A 21,822-nucleotide genomic window follows, 5' to 3' on the forward strand; every position below is an offset into this window, starting at 1 on the left:
CTTCTCTCACTGGATGGGATATGTCTCATTTGTTGATAACTGAGCATTACAACACATCAGTTTTTCCTGTATTGTATATTTCCGGAGACAGGTTGATATCTGTGTAAAATAGTCAAATCAGAGGCTGGAGCACCCATTTCCTTGAGTTTAACTCCACCTTCTGATGGGCAGAAAAACTACATATGACTCTACAACAAGGTTTATCCTAAATACAACATTTTTGTTAAATTATAGTTTACACTAATTAATGTTGTCTTAAAACAGATGCTCATGTGGACAAAAAGACATATTCATACAGACACACGCACACACAGTAAATGTTAGTTTGCACTGCCACGGCAAGTCATAAGCCTTCCATTTTACTGTTCTTTATTGTTTTTTGTTGTGGGCAGAAAATTGGCTGTGACGGCATCATTGGCTCTTTAGCCAAGGAGGACCGCTGTGGTGTTTGTAATGGAGATGGACATTCCTGCAAAATAGTGAGAGGAGACTTCAACCACACAAAGGGAATGGGTGAGTTTGTCTGTGCTTAAGTTTTTGTCTGGTACGTTCTGTATGTTCTATGGCTGTGCTGGCATATGTAGGTCATATTGTCTTTGTACGGAAAACTTGATGCAGTTTGTTTTATTATATTTACTGAAGCAAGGGTGATGATTACTGATTCGAATGACATGTTAATGTAGCTTCTGCCTCACAAAATAGACTAGAACCTAATAGACTCATTTGTCATTGTTTATGTTCCACAGAATTCTTTGCTCATTAAGTGTAACTGTCAAATGTCAGGAGGTTGTAAAAAAGTTTTGAGTTTAGTTTAGTTAATATATGGCTCAGCATCATGACGGCCATCGGTACATGTCAAATGGTGACATAATTGGTAGATCTTTCTGTGTCACATAGCAAAGAATCACGTACAGTCTGTAGCTTTACGACTATCACTAGGAATCCTATTGGACTTACTGGACCAATGTCTTTTTGTTTCTTTTGTAAGAGATGGTCCTTGTTTTTCTTTGTTGAGGGATCTTTAACTCTTTAAAAAAAATCCATAAAGCATTGTTTGTTTTGTACAAATACAAATTTACATTTAAACATACATGCTGACGAATATGGAATTACAAAGAAAATAGCTGTCTTGACCAGCTGACATGTCCTAAAGGATCTGTAATTACGTCTCATTTGCATAAAATGTTTTAAAGTCCTCGATAATATTAGAAGCGTGGACTTTGCTAGAAAGGTTGTCACCGCATGGACAAACCAAATCATTACAATCTGCGAGTACAATTGACTTTAGTTACTTGTCAGTTGATGTACGCGGTGCTTCTTTCAGGTTTTAGTTTTTGTATTTAGCTTTTAATAATTCCAAATGAATTGGGACAGGAAAACACCTGGAACAAGTGCTAGTATTTGTGTATATTATTGTGTGGGCACAAGTGCACACAGCGCACATGCTTGGTGTGGTCCACAGGACATGTGACCTCGATTTAATTTCCTTGTCTTGTCCTCCAGTTACCACTAGACAGTGTAAGAGGGTATCTACCTGTGTGATGACTAGACCAAGAGCTGCCCCCAAGTGTTTCTCATGTAAGGTGCATGCACTGTGTGTGAGTGTTTTCGGCACTGCCTGGAGTGTTTTACTGCAAGTAGATGAGAAAAGCATATTTCTGGGCTCCCCTGGGATGTATGGTCTCAATCTTTAAAAAAAATGCTGAGTTACATTTACACGACCAGATGTTTGACCCCGTTACCCCATAACCTAGCCATTAGGTATGCCAGAGATGCATTCCATTCATGCAAGTCTTTTTTTCTCCCCTTGTTGTTCCTGTCAAATGGAGAAGTAGCAGTGGAGGGAGAGGAAACATACAATGCTGGCTTCATAGTCCTGATTTAACACACAGTGCACACATTTAATTCTGCTGCCAGCTTAGAAGTTTGGTATTTATAGTAACATATGACATTTTCTTCTAGTAAACCAGATGAGCCTAGGTTCAAAGGGTGGACTGACAGGGTGGTGGGGGATTAATGGATATAGCTGGTTGGCTTTCAGGAGGGAGTTGTGTGTTTGTTCATTGTTATGCATGCTGCTCAAAACATCCGAAAAGATCTGTACAAGATCAGTTTCAGCATGAGTTCATAAGATTTTGTGTCGTAAATGCAACGTTTTGAAATGCAAATACCATGTACCCACATGAAGAGACATTCTTTTTCTCTGCCACAAAAAGATTATATTGAAAGACTTCTCAACAAACACACACTAGATTCACATTTATAGTGAGGAATGAATGTAAGATTACTTCATTAAATCATTTTAAGGAATATTTCAGCGAGACTCCAACAAACTTTTCTTTTTTTTCCTTACTGCCTGCTGCTTTCTGAATGAGTTGTTCAGAATGAGTAGCTTCCTTGATGTAGACATGACTCAAGTGGTAGAGCGGGTTGTCCACTGACGGTAGGGTTGGCAATTCAAACACCAGCCCCTCCATGTGCTAAAGTGCCCTTAGGCAAGACACTGAACCCTAAGTTGCTCCCAATAGTAAGTGGGCACCTTGCATGGCAGCTCTGCCGCCATGAAAGAGAAAAAAAAATGTAAAGTGCATTGTAGAACTTAGCTAAGATTAAAAGTCACTTTGCAAAGTGCAGACCATTTACCATTATCTAGCAGTCTGCCAGGTTTAATGTATTTGCTTTCTGGAGCTGCTTCTGCTCACTCTAAAATCTCACAACCACAAGCAAAGCGCATCAGATATTCAATTTTTGGCTGTAGCAGCAAACACACAGGTTTATATGCACTCCGAGCATTTGAGGAACAGTGGGCAGCTTTAATTTTTGATGGCAATGTCACCACTACAATGTTTCGTGTCAGCTGTTGTGCTTCATTGAAATGTATTTCCAGCCAATTGTAGCCTGTTACGTCTGTTTGCTTCTCGCCTGCTCTCTGCTCACATAAACTACATTTTGATGCAGCCAAATGTCAAATATAGCTGATCTCATTTGCATATTTTTGTGTTTCTGTTGTCAGACAATAGAATAAGTATGAAATATAGTCTCTAATGCAGCCTATAAAGACTTATTAACCAACTTCACGCCAGTGCCATTTGCATTCTATGCATTCAAATTACAGGGGAGCCAGATGGAGTTCAGCTCTCCCAAAAGCAACAAAAGTTTGAGTCTGCAGGATCTTGAATAGCTCTTTATAGAAATTTGCATTTGTAATGCTACCGTGAATACAATAAGCTTATTATAGCAGATTATTTTGACCCGTGTTACTTCAAACTTTGCACATTTGGCTGGCAGAACATTTTAAGTAATTATTTCCATTATTGTCATAGACACAAGCAGTTTGCGTTTGCAGATGTTGTGTTCCTCAAAGTACATCTGCTTAATGATTAAAGGACTATTGAAGCCCTTTTTGTATGTTATATAAATAGGGACTAATGTATTTCATATGTATTCTTTGTACTCCCTTACAGGCTTTTCAAATAGGCAAAGGAAAAGCAAAACCTTACAGTTAAAATATGTAAGTTAGCCTGTGTTTATAGTTTAGTGTGTCCCAACTCAGAACTGGTACAGCCCAAATATGTTTAGTTTTAATGTATGGATTGCCAAACTAGTCACAGAGAGTGGTCAAGTCGTCCGCCATCTTTTTTCCATGTCCTGCCAGCAAAGTTTTTTTTCTTTTAACCTTGACAGCAAACACCAACAACGTTTTTTTTGTTTTTTGCACCCCATGTATGTGTGTAAAATAACCAAACCTTTAAAAGGTTTCAAAACAAGTCCGAAAGTACTTTAATTTAGTTCAATTCAAATTTACCATCAGAACACCAACAACATTTAAAAATATCTTAAGATTCTTTGCTAACATGAGCAAGTGGCAGCATATAAATGAAAAATAGTAAGGGCTCCATAAGGCATCCCTGTAGGACTTCATGTTTTACCTCTGCCAGGTACCGTAACAGCGTTGCATAGTAGTAGCTACAGTCACATACAGCTACATTTGTGTACGTGTGTGTGTTAGTTTAAGATAGAAATGTAAATTAAATTAACTGAATGAAATCAAAATGATGGCCTATTGTATGATTAGGATAATTGCCTAAATTGGTAAAAATGTATAATACATAAATAAATAATAACATTATTATATTATATAAGGGATTTATTTTTTTTACTTTAAATCTGAGGGGGAATTTTTGCCCTTCATTCCAGGGTCTGGGAAGTATTTCGAGATTTTTTCGGGCATACCAAGAAAGCCTTTCCACCACCGACAGTGGCATGGACTGTTGACAGAAGACATTAATGAAGTCATACTGTTGAAACCACATTCCAACCCTACCATATGCCTCCCTTGGTGGAAATATTCACAAGACTATTCTATTGCCTTCAAGCAGCCCGTGTACCTCAAGGTTCAATGTGTATTCTGAGAAGCTTTCTGCACATCACAGTTGTAAAGTTAGTCACCATAGTCTTTCTATCAGCTCAAACTAATCTGAATATTCTGCTTTAACCTTCCTCGTCAACTAGGCTGTCTGTCTGCAGAACTACCACCCATTGGATATTAATTGTTTGCAACATTCTGAGTGAACTCTAGAGAGTGTTGTGTGTGGAAATCCCAGGAAAATTGACAGTTTTAGAAATACTCACACCAGTCCATCTGGCACCAACAGTCCAGCCATAGTCAATGTCACTGATATCACATTTTTTCCTTTCTGATGTTTGATCAGTATTTGGGGATTTTATGAATTGTATTGGTGTTTTTAATTAACTGTACAGTAAGTACTGAAAATTAATAGAATACAAAAAAACAGTACTTTTAGATTTACTCAAAAAACTGCAACGAAATTACTGTAACGCATTTGGAAGAGGAGAAACAAAAATGTGACGTTTTGGTAATCTTTAGTATAAGAGAAAAACCAGATAAGGTGGATTAAATGAATTCACTACACTAAGAGGAAAGGAAAATCTGTGATAAAACAGTGTCCATGCCTGTACGCCTTTGAATTTGTTTTCACTTCATGTTTCTGTCTCTTTATCAGGCTACATCGAGGCTGTGGTTATCCCTGCAGGAGCTAGGAGGATCAAAGTAGTGGAGGACAAACCTTCACATAGCTTTCTGGGTAATTCTGCCTGTGTTTTACAGGGGGTCCTTCAATTTCTTGACAATTCACACTGCTAAATTTCAGACAACACCAAATGTCCTGTGTTGTTATAAACATTGGGCAACTGATGCCAGTGGTCTACAGTAAGCCTACACTGCTTTACTGCTACTACATTCATTCACGATTATATGCATCTATTTGGCTGAAGCAATAGAGAACATTGTGGTTTTTCTAGAAATACTGTACTTTCTCTAATCATATCTACCCAAAATGAGTTCCAAATATTTTTGAGGGAAAGATTGCCCTTAAATGTGAAAAAGTATGTTTTTGTTGTGTGTTCAGGAAGGAGGAGCCACACACAAACATACACAGCAGATGTGGAGGCAGAATGAATAAAGGGATAGTTTGATGGAACTTAGGAATTGGATATATAATAAACTAATAACTAATGGTAGCTCATGAGTCCAGAGGGCTGTTCTGTGAAGAGAGATTATCGGGTGTACATGAGTCAACAATGTCACCTTCACAAGGGCAGGAAATTATAAAAACCACGACACACAAGGGAAGATAATTTCAAAATTAAACAGGAAACAAAATCACTAAACCATCAACAAACCATGGCAGCTGTATTTTATGTCTCGCCCGAACACAGCGTCTGCACAGAAAGCGTTTTCAGCCCCAAACTCATGCGCTGTGTTAATCAATACATCACCAACAAAACAGTTCACCTATCACACACACTGTAGGTGCATAGCTGCAAACACATTTTTTAGCCTTCAAATCCATTTTTTCACAGTTTTATTGTTTAACCACAGTCATTTTACATTGGGCTCCAAAATGCCAGTATCCTATGCACAGCACTGTAAGTTACCAGTTCCCATGCAGACACAGATACCCATTTTCCACCAAGAACCAGGTGCTAGTTCGTTGCTGGTGCTCGTCCCAGTGTTAAATTCGTTCAAGTCTTGCACCTCCTAAGAACCTGTTTTCTTTTCCATTGGCAAGAACTCAAGTTAAAGCCACGCCACACGTCACTGCATAATTTGCGACCAACTTTCTCATTTGGTCGCACTTCCCACCTTGTCACAGGCAAAACATTGTTCATGTATTAATCAAATCCAATGTATTCAATATACCCTATGTATTTTAGCCATTTGATAAGCCAACATACCACTAACAGGTTCAAACACTCTGGCCATGTGGGAAGGTAGTCAGGCTTCAGTTTTCTAAAACCTTTTGTGACTGAGCAGAGAAGCATCTAGAAGGAAGTGAAAGAAGCAAACTGTTCTGACAGTTTCATAGTAATTGTTTTTCTTTTTGATTTAATCTTTTACAAAAGTTACTTTAGAATTTAGCCATATCCTCTACCCATACAAACAGCTTAACCATTCACCTCACACTACTGCTGTTATTGTGGATTCAAGGACAAGTGCTTACGGATTAGTAATGAGCCAATCTCTTCACATATTGCCAGGTGTAGAGTTTATTATTGAACTTCGAAACATAGAGTAGACATGTCAGTTCCACTTCTCAATGCAACAGATCAGAATCAGAAACAGATTTATTGCCAGGTATAATTTACACAATACGAGGACATTGTTCTGGTGGGTTGGTGCAACAAAGATGACCGTGTTAACTAGAATAATAGATAATCATAGGATAATAGGAATAGGTGACTAATAAGTAAAGAAACTTGCTAAAAAGGACAACCAGGCATTAACGTCTGATATCAGTTTGATAAGACTGAGACATACATAAGTGGAATAGGTGGGAAAAATTCTATCATGCGTGACAGTGTTTGCTCTAACTTCTTGTGTATTCCTTATAGCCTTAAAAGACTCCAGTAAGAGATCCATCAACAGCGACTGGAAGATTGAACTTCCAGGGGAGTTTGAGCTGGCTGGGACCACAGTGCGCTATGTTCGAAGGGGACTGTGGGAGAAAATGTCTGCCAAGGGACCCACTAAGACTCCCTTACATCTGATGGTAAACGGATTAGTCCGCAGGGGACCTTATCAACTGTTGCTAATTTATGTTAAAGCTATGACCCATCTGTTATCAATACCTGCTTTGTCCTGTAGAGGGTTGCTAGGAGCCAGAGCCTATTCCAGGGGAGGAAGTAGAGTTGAGCAGCCTGATGACAAGCCAGTATAAGATATGGCAATTGTTGGCTTTGTGTGATGTACAGTGCTTAACAAATTTATTAGACCATCTGTCATAAAAACGAGAAAACAAATATTTTAGAAATCTTTCAAGAACTTGTTGAAAACAAACAAAAAAAAATGTTATTGCTATTTTTTTTGGCAAATAACAAACTAAAAGAATTAAATAGTCCTTTTTCACAGAGAATAACCAAAAAACTTAATATTTTGTATGGCCTCTTTTGGCTTTGAAAACAGCTTGTTGCTCATAGCTCAAACTTATCAAAGCTACCTGGCCCTGTGTGAGAAAGTAATTGCCCCTAAACCAAATAACTGGTTGAGCCACCCTCAGCAGCAACAACTGAAATCAAGTGTTTTCTAGAACTGGCAATGAGTCATTCACATCTCTGTGGAGATCTTTTGGCCCACTCTTCTTTGCAGAATTGTTTTAATTCAGCAGCACTGGAGGGTTTTCGAACATGAACAGCCTTTTTAAGGTCATGCCACAGCATTTCAGTTGGATTGTAGTCCAGACTTTGACGAGGCCACTCCAAAACCTTCATTTTGTTTTCTCTAAGCCATTCAAAAGTCAACTTGCTGCTGTGTTTTGGATCTTTGCCCTGCTGCAGAACCAAAGTGTGCTTCAGCTTGAGGTCATGAACTGATGGCTGAACATTCTCCTTCAGGATTTTCTGGTAGAGAGCAGAATTCATGGTTTCATCCATCACAGCAAGTCGTCCAGGTCCTGAAGCAGCAAAGCAGCCCCAGACCATCACACCACCACTATGTTTGACTGTTGCTATGATGTTCTTTTTCTGAAATGCTGTGTTACTTTTACACCAGATGTCACAAGACACACATCTTTCAAAAACAACTTTTGCCTCATTAGTCTATAGAATATTCTCTCAGAAGTCTTGGGGATCATTCAGATGTTTGTTTGCAAAAGTAAGATGAGCCTTTATGTTCTTTTTGGTCAGCAGTGGTTTTGGCCTTGAACTCTGCCATGGATGCCATTTTTGCCCAGTTTCTTCCTTATTGTTGAGTCATGACCACTGACCTTAACTGAGGCAAGGAGGCCTGCAGTTCTTTAGATGTTGTCCTGGTTCCTTTGTGACCTCTTGGATGAGTCGTCGCTGTGCTCTTGGGGTCATTTTGGTCGGCCGGCCACTCCTGGGAAGGTTCACCACTGTTCCATGTTTTCTCCATTTGTGGATAATGGCTCTCACCGTGGTTCACTAGAGTCCTAAAGCTTTAGAAATGGCTTTGTAACCCTTTCCATACTGATAGATGTCAATTACTTTATTTCTTATCTGTTCTTGAATTTCTTTGGATCACAGTGTTTTGTTGCAGCTTTTTGAGATCTTTTGGCTGACTTCATTTTATCAGACAGGTATATTTAAGTGATTTCTTGATTGAACAGGTCTGGAGGTAATCAGGCTTGGGTGTGGTCAGTGAAATTTAACTCAGCTTTCCAAAAAATGTGATTAGCCACAGTTAATTCTTGATTTAACAAGAGGGGCAATTACTTTTTCACATATAGCCAGGTAGTTTTGGATAGCTTTTTTCCCCTTAAAATGTCAAATCCTCATTTAAAAACTGCATTTGTGTTTATTTTGGTTATCTTTGTCTAATATTTAAATTTGTTTGATGGTCCTAAACATTTAAGTTGGTGAAATTTTTTTTTTTTTTAAATGAGATGGGGGCAAATACTTCTTCACAGCATTGTATTTTTTCTCTGTTCTTCTGTGACATGATCCCAGGTGCTGCTCTTTCATGACCAGAGCTATGGGATCCACTATGAGTACACAGTGTCTCTGAACAAAACTCAGGACAGGAACAGTGAGGGACAAAGGGAACCAGAGTATCTCTACATCTGGACTCACAGCAGCTGGCAAGACTGTACTGTTCAATGTGGAGGAGGTAAGATCTCTTTATTTTTTGGTTGGTAGCAGTTATATAAAACTAAGCCAAAACTTTCGCAAATGTTACCTTGTGAAGGTACTATAAAACAAACACTTCCTTTGAAATAAGAATAGGGAAGCTTTGTTCCCACTTGTAAATGTGTTCTAAATCAATTCCCCATCATAAATCCAAGTTCTTGTTGTTATACCATGGGATTCAAGCACAGCACACTTCCTAAGAATAGATTAAATACTAGAGGGCCCTCAGTAGAGGGATATAGTTGCCCTTGCCAGCCCCAGTAAACCACTATTCCGTCCAATTTACCACCACATAGGTGTTGTCTGGTTGTCCAAGGTGAAACAGGTACAATCCATGTGTACGGTACATGTTGTTAAAAATATAATGCCAAAGTCAACATTTTTGACTTTGAGTTTGACCTTGAAATATCATCCAAGTTCAAATGTAACATCACCAACGGACAGCCCCAACATGGTTGCTTATCTGCACAAAATACTATAAATCCACCCTTTTGAAGGTATATAGCTTTTTTTTTAAAGGTTTACTAGTAAGTTATCAACTTCTTAGACCTTAGCACTTGAGCTAGAGACTGTTCACAGATGGACACATAGATGGCACTGATTACTCTATGCTTGTTGCAGGTCCCCCTGACAAGGGGCAACTACAACAAGCATAGTTTTCCCTGCTATGGCAGTTATGATGAGATTGATATTACGCAGTGTGCTGCTAACTGTACTTGGGATGTCAAGCAGATAAAGTCTAATCCACATTAAAAAGAGGTGAGCTGAGCTGGTAGTGGCTTCTCCCTAGAGTTTCACTGACTTTGAATCCAGAGGCACCTGCCCTCTTGTCCTGGATAACATTATGATGTTGTTTTTTTGTGATAAGCTGGATCCTAAATCATGATTATCTTTTTCTTTTTTTTTTTGGAGGGGAGAGGTTTTGTCTTTGCATGTGACTGTGCTGTGCAACATCCTAACAGCAATTAGTATAGACAATCTTAAGAGGGGGGTGTTGTTATTGGTCTTACAAGAGCTTATAGTGAATGCTACATATATTTTGCCTTTCCAGTTCTAATCAATATACAATAAATTTGTTGTGTCAGACCTCTTGACTGTCTATGAATTGTACTGTGTTGTTGATTTGCAGTGGAAACATACTTTAGGCAATTTTGATTTTCAAAAAAATTAAAGCTCTTATATCCAGAAGCATTCAGATTTTTTTCTGTGGCACTAAAAAATGTGGTCAAAAGCATCGTGTTTGCTTAATTTGTCCTTGAGATATGTCTAGAACTTGAATTTAGTCTTAACTGTAGTGGCTAAAGCGGCTTTCACAGAACACAGTTTGCGCTGCATTCAGTTTCAGTGTATAGCTCCTGGGGAGTCACAGATTAGTAAGCAAAATAGGGGGAGTTTTGAAGACTTACAGTGGGGCAACGTCAACATCCTCTAAAGCCGGAAGCTTTCAGTTTGTTGCAGACACTTCAACATTGAAGATATATTTGGCCCCTGCTTAGAGATCACAGAAAGTGTTGCCAGGAACACAGTGGCTTCAATAGCTGTGAAATAGAAGAAACACAAGGACTCTTCCTGGAGTTGTCCATCCTACCAAGTCGAGTAACCTAACCAGAAGGGCCTTGGATGGGGAAGTGAGCAAGAACCCAAGAATTATCGTAACAGTGCATCTAATCAGCGAACTATGCAGTAGCATATAATCAGTTTTTTAGGCCACCAGACATCAGTGTGTTGTTAAAAATGTTATCACCAGACTGACAAAAAATAAATTGTTAAAGTGACGTGGACAATGTAAGAATTGCAGGTCCCAGTATCTCAATAGCATAAGTCTTGTGAACTGTTCCCACAACATGGTTTCCAAAGTTAAGAGAATGGTGCAAAAACAGTACAAATAATAGTATGAAAGGGTTTTAAAAAGCATATATGTAAGCAAACTAACCTTGTTATTGAGGAAGGTCAAATGACAATGGCCAGACTGGTAAAAGCTCACAGGGAGGCGGAAGTGACTCAGTAGTGTGCACCTTCAAGTGGACAGGCTCAATCACCAGCAGACCACAGTTGATTCCACTCTTGTCAGCTAAGAAAAGGCAACTGAGGCTTCAGTCTGCACGAGTTTGCCAAAAGCAGTGTTAGATTAGCAAAATATGGCCTCATCTGACAAATCATCAAATCATTGACATGGCCAATTTAACAGCATATTAAACAGAGCAGGCTTTCCTCTGTGGGACACACAGAGCACTTTGCAGTTCTAATTGTCAGGCACCCTGCTAACACTTTCCTGACCAGGTCTTTTTATCTTTTCAGTGCATGATAATTGCTGCTCAAAATATTTTTTTGATTACCTGTATGTGAGAAGAGCACTTTGTAGTTACAGTCTACTGCTGTTATTGTGGATTCAAGGACAAGTGCTTACGGATTAGTAATGAGCCAAGCAGCAAAGGGTAAACCCATCACTGCTCCACTTATCTCTTATTGGTGGATTTGAGTTTAACTGTAAGGGATCTCACATAGAAGTACAATGAGACATCCAGAGCACACATTGTAGTAAGTAACCAATCAAGTTCAATAAACGTACAACTGAGTTAACAGGGTAACCAATGCTACAGTTTATTGTTAGAGACTTCAGTATTGGCTACCCAACCTCTTGAAGCACCAACACTCCTCTCTGCCAGCCAGTGTAGCTCTCCAGAAAACCACACTGAAAAACCACAACATTGAAACCACCATCCTAATGTTAATTAGGCCCCCCTCATGCTTGCAAAACAGCTCTAGATCATCGGGGCATGAACAAGGTACCTCTAGGGATGTTTTGTGGTGTCTGGTACCTGGATGTTGGCAGCAGATTCTTTGACTCCTGTGGCTTGTGTGATGGGGCCTCTGTTACCCCTTTTTCACCAAACTGGTACCAGTGCTAGTTTGGAGACAGAGCTTGACTTAGCACCAGTTCTTTGTGTTTCCACCATCGAAGCACCAGCTCCAGGTTCTCAAAACTGGTGCTTAGCAAGCACTAACTCTTTGCTGGGCCAGAGATAAGAACGAGGATGATTTGAACCAACTAAGCACTGGCACTAGCACGAGCAAGGAACTAGCAACTGGTTCTTCTTGGAGGAAAAGAGATATGTGAATCCGGACTGCTGTGATGCATCCTGTCGATGCTGTATCAGATTGGGTTTGGGGGAGGTTGAGGGTCGGGTCAACAGTTTGGGCTTCTTGTTGTGTTACTTGAGCCATATCTGGCTGGAAGAGACCAACGCTGCTCTCAGGGAATGCTGTTGCTATGGGGTGGTTAGCTTGGTTTGCAGCAATATTTAGGTAGGGGGTACATGTCACCATGTAAATATTATCCAGATGAATGGCAGCACCAGTGCTTCCCTTTAGAACACTACATTGCACTGAGATCATCAGTGCTATTCACTTTACCTGTCTGTGGTTTTAATTTTGTTGCTGGCCAGTGTGTATTAGTACCTCAGCAGTCACAATTGTAAAATAAAAGTCTTTTAATTAGGGGTACAAACTCAAATGGCTGATTTCTTTATTGTCTTTATTCTGTCTGGATGGGTTTCATAACCCCTTAGATTATGTGTAGTGCTGACATACAGTTTGTGTGTATATATGTGTATGTTTGTGTATGTGCAGGTGAAAGGAGGACTGTAGTTTCCTGTATTAGGATAGTCAATAAAACCATGGAGGTGGTCAACGATAGTTACTGTCAGCCTGAGAACCGGCCACAGCCCCAAGTACGACTCTGCAACTCTCACCCCTGCCAGTACCGGTGAGACAAACGCTCACACATACATACACTCAACACTCGGCAGTTGTTTTTACTTTCAAGGTGGATACCGAAATTTAAGCAAATAAATCAGTCATGTTTTTCAGAACTAACTAATTATTTTAATGATATACTTGTGAGGATGTCACTATCAGACAGCCATTGTGAGAAATACTCATAATTGAAAAAGTAACCATGTAAGATTCTGTACTGATCACAAGGACATGTTTTATTATAAACACACACTTGTCAAATTTGTCAAACTGCAAAGAGCAGCTAATACAATTGTCTCTGATAAATGGCAGAACATCTGGTGGACATATGAAGTTGTACAGTTAGAACAGGATAAATAGCACATCTGACACATGCTAACTAACTAAATGTTAAATATCTCTCTCCAGAATTGCACACTCGACCTTTGATATGGCCAAACCACATTTACAGAAAAATTATTTGAGGGGATGTTCTTTCTCATTAACTCGGATAGGGAATGGGATTTATTACATATTTTGCAACTGGCCATCAGGGGGCTATAGACATTTAAGCTTCACTTCTGCAGGGGTTCATGTCGCCCATCTGCATGCTGTGTACAGTCTACAAATATTAGCAGAGATTCATTTGATTGCTTTCTAATTGAAAATAGGTAATAAAGTAGAGCAGAGTCCTGGTGGTTTTCTCTACAACTAATGTAGGATTTCTGACCATCATCACTCATTGCTGCCTGCTCTTACATACAGCAGTCCATTCACAGCTGCATAATATAGAGTTCCATTGGCTTTTGTGTCCTCTCACATCCCACAGTGAAAATGTTATTTTAGTAGAGTAGTATTAATAAAGACATACGTATTTACATATTTTAACATATCAAATTTTTTATTACATTCATAAGAATTAGTCATTCTCGGGCATTAAGTACACGTTTTATACATTTCCTCCTAGTATCCTATACTCTTGTGCTTTATCTATTAAGGAGAGCTTCCTTTTACCAGTGGCATCAGGTTTGTGCCTGTTGTATATCAACACTTGCACATTTGTCGCAACAAAGTGCAGTTCTTTTTGATCTTTGTCAGAAACAATTGAGACATGTACCCATATGTCAGACTCCTTATTCAACTTTATTTGTTGACGCCATCCTTTTGGTTAGCACTGAATCTCAGGGTCCAAAGTTTCTTTTTTGATCCCCCACAACAAAGTGTAAACCACCCATTCCTATGAGATTTGCATTAAGTCCCATGGGATCCTGATCTAAATGCAGTTCTCTGAAATAGAGACTCAGAAGTTTTGTTGATGCTCAAGTGTTACAGATGCTGTAGATGTCATTTAACAGTCAAGCATGTCCCCTATTCAGACAAAAGCAAATAGATGTAGGTTCTAAACTCTCATAAACTGTGTTAATATTTTTTACAGGTGGGTGACAGGTGAGTGGGGATCCTGCTCTGTCACATGTGGTAAAGGCCTTCAGCAGAGGGAGGTGGTTTGTGTTTATCACCTACAGAATGGCTCATTCATCAACACCAGGGACCTGTACTGCCAAGGAGGAAAGCCTTCTGTTCTACAGGGCTGTGAGGGCCGCCTCTGCCTCACAGTGTGGGAGGCTTCAGAGTGGTCCAAGGTACATCACACACACAGTCAGAGAGTCGGGGGACTAAAATGTACTTTTACAATATATACTCTAGTAAAAATAATATGCCTAATGGAATTTTACTCAAGTAAAAACATTGGTGTCAGTTAAAGTCTGTGTAAATATTACTGTCCTACATTTGAATAAAGAGGAAGGCTCTCTAAATACATGTAGACAACTTTTCGCTTTCCTTTGCATGCACCTGATTATCAGTTGTAGAAATAAGGTTAAATCTCTTTAGAACTATGACACCATAACTGGTGCAACAAGTGTTAATCAGCAACATGAATTAAAGAGCATAGAACAGGATCAAACTATACAGTTGGAAAATCCACCATGAACGTTTTTGTCACACCCAACATGCACCTATTAGTCACCCAACATTGTGACTGTGTTTTGTTGGGGTCACTTAAGTGCTTCCTTTGCAGTGCGTTCACTGTAGATGCAATCTTTTATTTTTTTAACTGTGCCAAGGTACAACAATGCTTTTCTTGACATAATGACGCTATCCTTAACTTGAGTCCATGGTTTGATTGTGCCTGTAACTGCTGGGCCTGACCTGGTTGCATCTGTACCTTTCACACCTTGACACTTCCTAGTGATTATATACAGTGGTTTAGAACATGTATCTGCTGTGTCCAGAGAGGCACAGATGTGAAGCTCTGCCCTCCAGCGGCCACTTCTAAGCCAACAGCCTTTTCTTTGCAGTACCTGCTTTGTTCTTTTTGTTCCCGTCTTAAACTTTTTGCACTTTTTCTATTACTCTGTCATGAGTGTGATTTGAAATGTAGCAAATGCAGTGATGATTTATTTAGGAAGTGAAAAGTTCTTCTTCAGAGAACAAGCCATTCTCCTATAGGAATAAATCAATGACGCATCTTTACAGGGATTTACTGTTTCTAGTCGTTTTTTCCAGCTCATTTTGCATCAAACAGCACTTAAGTAGAAAGTTTATGATTCTTACAGTTTACAGCTCATATTGAACATAGGAAGCACCTCAGTAAGAAATTACAAAGAAGAGTTTAAAGATATGTTTTGGTCTGTTTTTTTGTTTTTTTTTTTCTTCATGCAGGTTCCAGAGCTTTTTCAAATGCTTTTAGCCCTTTATGAGTAGGTAGGGGAAACTGGGTAAAGAGGGTGTTAAATTACAACGCTCCTGATATAATAACTATCTTTGCCTTAAGATGCTTTTGGAAATTGGAAAAAGAGCCTGACCTGGATTCCTTTTGGCACGTAGTGACAAGTGACATTTTTCTCTACTGTTAACAATTCAAGTGTGCTTCAACTTCGTACAGTAGCAAAGCAGTAAAAACATTCATTGTTTTTCACTCTTTACTATCCACTTTTTTTTATTTTTCTGTCACTTTGTCTAGTGTTCATCATCCTGTGGTCAAGGTGTTCGCAAACGGACAGTGTCGTGTACAAACCCTCAAGGTCTTTGTGATCCTTTGTCCCAACCAACTCAAGAGGAATTCTGTGAGGACTACTCCAAGTGCTATGAATGGAAAACTGGAGACTGGTCCAAGGTACAACTTTCTTCAAATCCTGTGGATCTATTCTCCTAGGACTAGTATCACCTAGTAACCTCGAGTAATTTATATTTACAAAGGTTATTTGTTGACTTAATCATGTGTACGTTGGTAAATTCTAAATCACAAGGTCCCCAGATAACAGTAGTAATGTGTAAATCGGGCTTTAGACTCAATTAAGAGTGTTTTCTCATGTAGCTCTTACACACATGTACCAGCAACACAACACAACAACACTTTTGACACAACAAGAGTGTATGTCAGAAGTTTTCTCACTGCTGGAAGTACTGTTTTTGGTTTAGGTCAGGGTAGATGCCAGAGTGACACTCACACTCACCCACTGCTCATTCTCTAAACAATTACCTGCTTTATTTATACATGGGCTCAGCTGGACATTACAAAGACTTTGTACAAGAGAGCTGACAGGGTAAAATCTGCTTCATGTCCAGTGACTGATGTTGACCTTGACATTTTATATATAGCTCCTGTGGGTAATATCTAGAAAGTTTCAGTACTGTTATGCATGTGTGAACTTAACATAACAGACTAAGCATATTACACTTTATTTTCATTACCTAATGTCATACAATCTTAATGTTGTATGTAATCTACATATATCTACAACATCAAATCCAACAATGATTTTATTGCTTGTTTCAGTGCTTTGAGTTGTCCAAACATCTTAAGGGTGTGACCTATGGGGGTCCTGTTACACTGATATTCAGCTCTGTGTATTGCGCCGTACCCTTATTCCGTCAGTTCAACCATTTATTTCATAATAACCGTTTTCCACCGACTGACTTGCTTTATAAAGTGAAATCCCTCTGATGACTGTTGCAGACATTCTGGTTCTTCACTTACAGAATGCCACTGCCCAAGGGTACCTTGACAATATTTTATACAATTTTTGAAATAGCATTGTTTGTAGTGTTAGGCATCCAATAACATTTTAAGTCTTATCAGTAGCTTCAAACATGTGATGATTGGTTCTATGGGCAGTTCTTGGACCTCTGGGCCCACACTGTTCGTCAGAGCAGTACTTTCTATTTGTGCAGCTCCTCTTATTATTGTTTTCTTGTGTCTGTGGAGAAATGGCTAAACTCATTTAAGAGTGTAATGATGTTTGCAAATCAAATTATGCCCTGTGAGCACCATTACATGGTTGGGATTATAGTGTTATTAACGTTTAATGTTATTTTGTGATCTGATGTAGCAGACATAGCTCCAGGAGCCTCACTACACAGACCACCAGGCAGGGCTCCAAGACCTCTGGCATTGCTTTAGTGCATGGACCATGAATTATATGTTTCAGTATCATCATATTACTGTATCACTGCTAATAGCAAAAACTGAATAAATGAATAGCGACAATGACATGTCTGGAAAACTATGACTGTTATTGCTGCAACTCTACCTGTAGTCTTAATGTTTTTATATTTGTGTGTGCACATCTTAGCTCACGCTACACCAATGTGGCTACAAGATTGAAACACAATTTTGTATCTTATTGAAAAACATTTGGTTAATATCACAATATCCAGCTTCATTTAACCTAATAACCATAGTTTTCTGGAGATAACCATATTCCTCAAACGAACAATCTATGATTTCTAAACCAATGAGGAAAACAACGAGCATTGGCTTGGTGACCCCAGTAACCTTGTAGTACAGATCTGTAGTGTCATGACTGGTCTGAGAACCCTGAAGCAGACACGAATCACAGGTCAAATGTCAGGTTTAAACTGCTTTATTATCAGCAGCAATTCAGTAGATGAAATTAACCCTATAAAGCCCAAATAAATAGAAACAATAGAAACATTTTTTCACTCTGATGCAGAAATGAAAAGGTTTTCACATTTTTAAAATGTTTTTGTAAGTTTTTAGTAAAATGTTACATTACAAAGTCAGTGGTACCTTGAAGCAGAATTTCTGTATTTTCACTTGTATTGTCTGAACAAATGTACAGAACAACAGTTCATTTGCATTTGCGTTCATAACTTACTTATTTCATAGTAGTAATTATCATGAATAATAATCATATAGTTTATGAATAGTTTTATATAAAAAAGGCACAATACATTTTGTCCACATGAGCCCTTGGATGGAGCTCCTTTGGGTTCACTCCCATGATCTGAAGATGGTCTTCTTTGAGCATTCAGTGGCCTTCTTGATATCACTGGGATCCCATTGCCTGGAGATAGTCGTCCTTTTGTTGGTGTTTTTAGAGTGTTTACCAGTAAAGCACGGGATAAAAAATTTTGCCAGTCACAGCTCCTCAGTGTCCAGCTCTGACACATGCACATTGGCTAGAACCACAACATCTATGTCTATTGTGTGTAGAAGGATCTTTTTAAATCCTTTCTTTTAGCATCCACTCCATAGAGTAGCATGCTTGTAGGTGAAATGATAGTAGATTGGGTCCATATGGCATTGCTTGGTGGTCAACGTTGGAACAACAACGAATAGACAATTTTAGCTAATGGGAAGCCTTCCTGAGAGTGAATGAAAACAAAGCAGAGCTTTTCACTTTCTCACAGAAACCTTGTGCAAATGTTGACAACCAAAGAAGTCGTTTGGACCCAGGACCAATACCCGGGGTATTGCCAATGAAAAAAGAAATTCTTCATGTGCACAGCTCTCTGTAAATGTGGAAACAGCTGTCGAGACAGAAAACACTCAAACGTGTCTCTGAAATAGAAATGTGGGCGGAAAATTTTGGTTTGACACAATGGGTTTAAGCTAAGAAGATCATATCAGATATTGACCTGCTCTTTACAGTCACTACATGGTGAAGCTTCATGAACAGACTTAGAGAGTGATTAAACTTAAACTTCAAAAACTCTACACAACATGAATGTAGCAGACAATATAGTATGAAGTCTTACTTTGGTTCTCAGATACTGTGATTTCTTTTCCATGTCTGAATTGTCAAAGTTGTTCTGAATGTCACCTAGACTGAAAAGAAAAAAACTCTAAAAATGCAAACTTTTCTTTTTTCTTCTTTAAGAGAACCACAGCATGCACAGTGAAATCTGACACCTTTTGCTGGTTGTTTCAGTGCTCGTCATCCTGTGGGAAGGGCCTGCAGTCACGTGTGGTCCAGTGTATGCACAAAGTGACTGGTCGTCATGGTAACGACTGCCCTGTGACACTGAGACCGCCAACCTACCGCCCATGTCACCATGGTACCTGCAATGAGAAAATTAATGTGAACACCATCACCTCCCCTAGGCTAGGTGAGACACTCATCACAACTTCAGTTTACGTTTTTCAAGGAAAAAATGGTTTGCATATTGGTAAGAGTATAGATGATAACTAAAGCACTAGATTTTATATTAGACACTTAGATTTTATGTGTGTTATAAGAGAAAAAAACAAAGCAAAAAGTAAGTCCTAAGTAGTCATCACAGAGCCCACATTGCTCAGGGAATCCAAAGGCATAATGTGACCTGTTTCTTCTGGCTCTAATTAACTTTTCTAACAGCTACATTCTGTACGTACATGGTAGAGTTTGTTGAATGACTTCTGATTTACACCTGTTACAGGGCCATTACAGTCGTCCAGTGGTGATGAGTTGTAGGTTTGCAAACAAACTTCTGCAGCTTCTAATAATAATAGAACCCACAGTATCAGAGATATGGAGAGATATGGACTGTATGGAGGGCTGTCTGTGTGTGATGTGCTCAAGAGGAAGTATATTAAAAGTAAATAAAATTGGGCCTGAAATTTAACCTTGGGGGTTCTAACCCCTGGAATGCAGGTACACTAACCCCAATGCTGGAGTTTCTTTATCAGGATAGTCTGATCCACAGAGTAAAATGCTGCATTCATGTCAAGTACAACGTGAATGGGGAAGTCTCCAGCTGCTGCATTCAAATGGAACGCACTTTTGACTTTCAATAGGGGCATTTATGCTATTATATTTAGTAAAAATCTGATTGTCATTTTTCAAAAATACACCCCATCTAAAAGCGTGTATAAATATTGTAATGAGACAGCATTTTCTAAGATTTTGGCAGTGAACAGTGGTGTGTAGGAGTTGGTCAAGGCCATCCTTTCGGGGGAGGCTGGAAGAAGGCAGGTGTGAGGTATCCTAGTAAAGGGATACAGCCTGAGGAGATCAAGTGTCAGTCATAATGAGCAGACAGGAGACAACTACCAAATATTTTGAAGACCACAACAAAACTACTTAATCTGTCAAGTAAAATAACATAAATAAGTAAATCACAAAAATGACCTGCCACTTAAGAATAAAAAATAAAGCATAAAATCTACTTTGGGGTGACGCCTTCTTAGATCTCAGGAACAAGGACAGGATCAGCTTGTGCTACTTCGCCTTGTGGTCCATTATTAAATAACTCATTTCCTGCTATAGACAAGGGGCAGGAGTTATAGTTCAGTACTGTAAGTGGCCATAATGAGTTACTGTATCACAAAGACAGATGAGGTGAAGGCAGCACTATATTGTTAATGCAATAGGAGTGCTAGTTCAAAACAATAGCAGCACAGCAGGGAACGGTTTGCAATATGCAATGTGATATTTGCAATATCAGATAAAAAGTAGGGTACTGCCTAAAAACTGAACAAACATGGTTAGAATTTTATAAATAGTGTACACACAAATGATGTGATCTCACTTACTTTGTTGCACAGTTCACAACCCATCGCACCTGAAAATGAACTTACTGCCTGTCTCTTCATCCCCCACCCTCACCCCACAGCTGCTCTGACCTACAAGTGCATGGGGGACCAGTGGACGGTATACTGTCGCGTAATCCAAGAGAAGAACCTCTGTCAGGACATGAGGTGGTATCAGCGCTGCTGTGAAACCTGTAGGGACTTTTATGCCAAGAAAATACTGCACAAGAGCTAATGACCAAACGTACCTATTTTCCTCCTTTGTAAATGTTTTTAATGTTGTTAAATGTTGTAAGGAAAAAAAAAACCTTTTGTATTTAAAAGAGAAAATAGCAAGAACGTGTAGGTGTATATTTAAAAGGAGCTCATTAAGCTTTAAAAAAAAAAAAGAAGAAAAGAAAAAAAAAGGAAATATGAGAAACCACAATGGGTGAGCTTTATTGCACAGAAACTGACAAATGACAAACGTGCTTGATTTTAAAGCAGACATCTGACAGGTTTAACAAATTCATGGAATTAGAGTCTTCTCTCATGTCTCCCTTAATTATCCTTTCCTTTGTATTGTTTACTTTTGTGTTATAGGTAATTGGTGCAATTTCAAATAACTGGTAAAGTTTTTATGTAAGTAAAATTATGATACTTAAGTATCAGGCTTTCTGTAATAATGTACATGTATGATCGGGAGCCACGGTGAGATACTGTAGGATTACAGTAGATCAGCCCAGCTAATGATCAGAGACCCACTGATCCACGGGTCAGTTTGGATTGCTAATGTAGCTGAAAATGGTTGAAACTTGTCAATTCTAACGGTCTGTGGTCATGTTTTCTTTGCAGTCCAGCTGATGGATTTAAATCATTTCTTGCTAATTATATTACTCAGTTTTAATATTGTTATCACAAGTTTGATTAACTGTGCATTTCAGTGCAAAATCATGTGTGTAAGTGTAGTTGTTAGGCCTGTAAGAAGGAGGAGGTCAGTCTGAGCAGTAACTGACCCCCCAGGCCAGATGTCGTCGTCAACTTGACCATGTGCATCATGACAACATGTGACGAGTGTGAACATAGCAATGAACATGAGTCTGCTCAGTAGCAGGACTGCTTCT

The 21,822-nt window shown here is 39.0% G+C and overlaps 1 protein-coding gene across 1 annotated transcript; it reads left to right on the forward strand.

The window, feature by feature from the left end:
- Positions 1 to 392: 392 nt before the first annotated feature.
- On the forward strand, positions 393 to 21,050 carry adamts17 (ADAM metallopeptidase with thrombospondin type 1 motif, 17; the record flags this gene model as incomplete). The annotated part of the gene is made up of 9 exons (XM_008304243.1): positions 393 to 513; positions 5,025 to 5,105; positions 6,916 to 7,073; positions 8,989 to 9,148; positions 12,799 to 12,934; positions 14,339 to 14,543; positions 15,926 to 16,078; positions 19,140 to 19,317; positions 20,803 to 21,050. Coding segments are annotated over 9 exons (1,344 nt in total), but the record flags the coding sequence as incomplete, so codon positions are not given.
- Between the last annotated feature and the right edge of the window lie 772 nt (positions 21,051 to 21,822).

The sequence above is a fragment of the Stegastes partitus genome, unplaced genomic scaffold (genome assembly GCF_000690725.1).
Source record: "Stegastes partitus isolate 25-593 unplaced genomic scaffold, Stegastes_partitus-1.0.2 Scaffold2175, whole genome shotgun sequence".
NCBI classification, from domain to species: Eukaryota; Metazoa; Chordata; class Actinopteri; family Pomacentridae; genus Stegastes; species Stegastes partitus.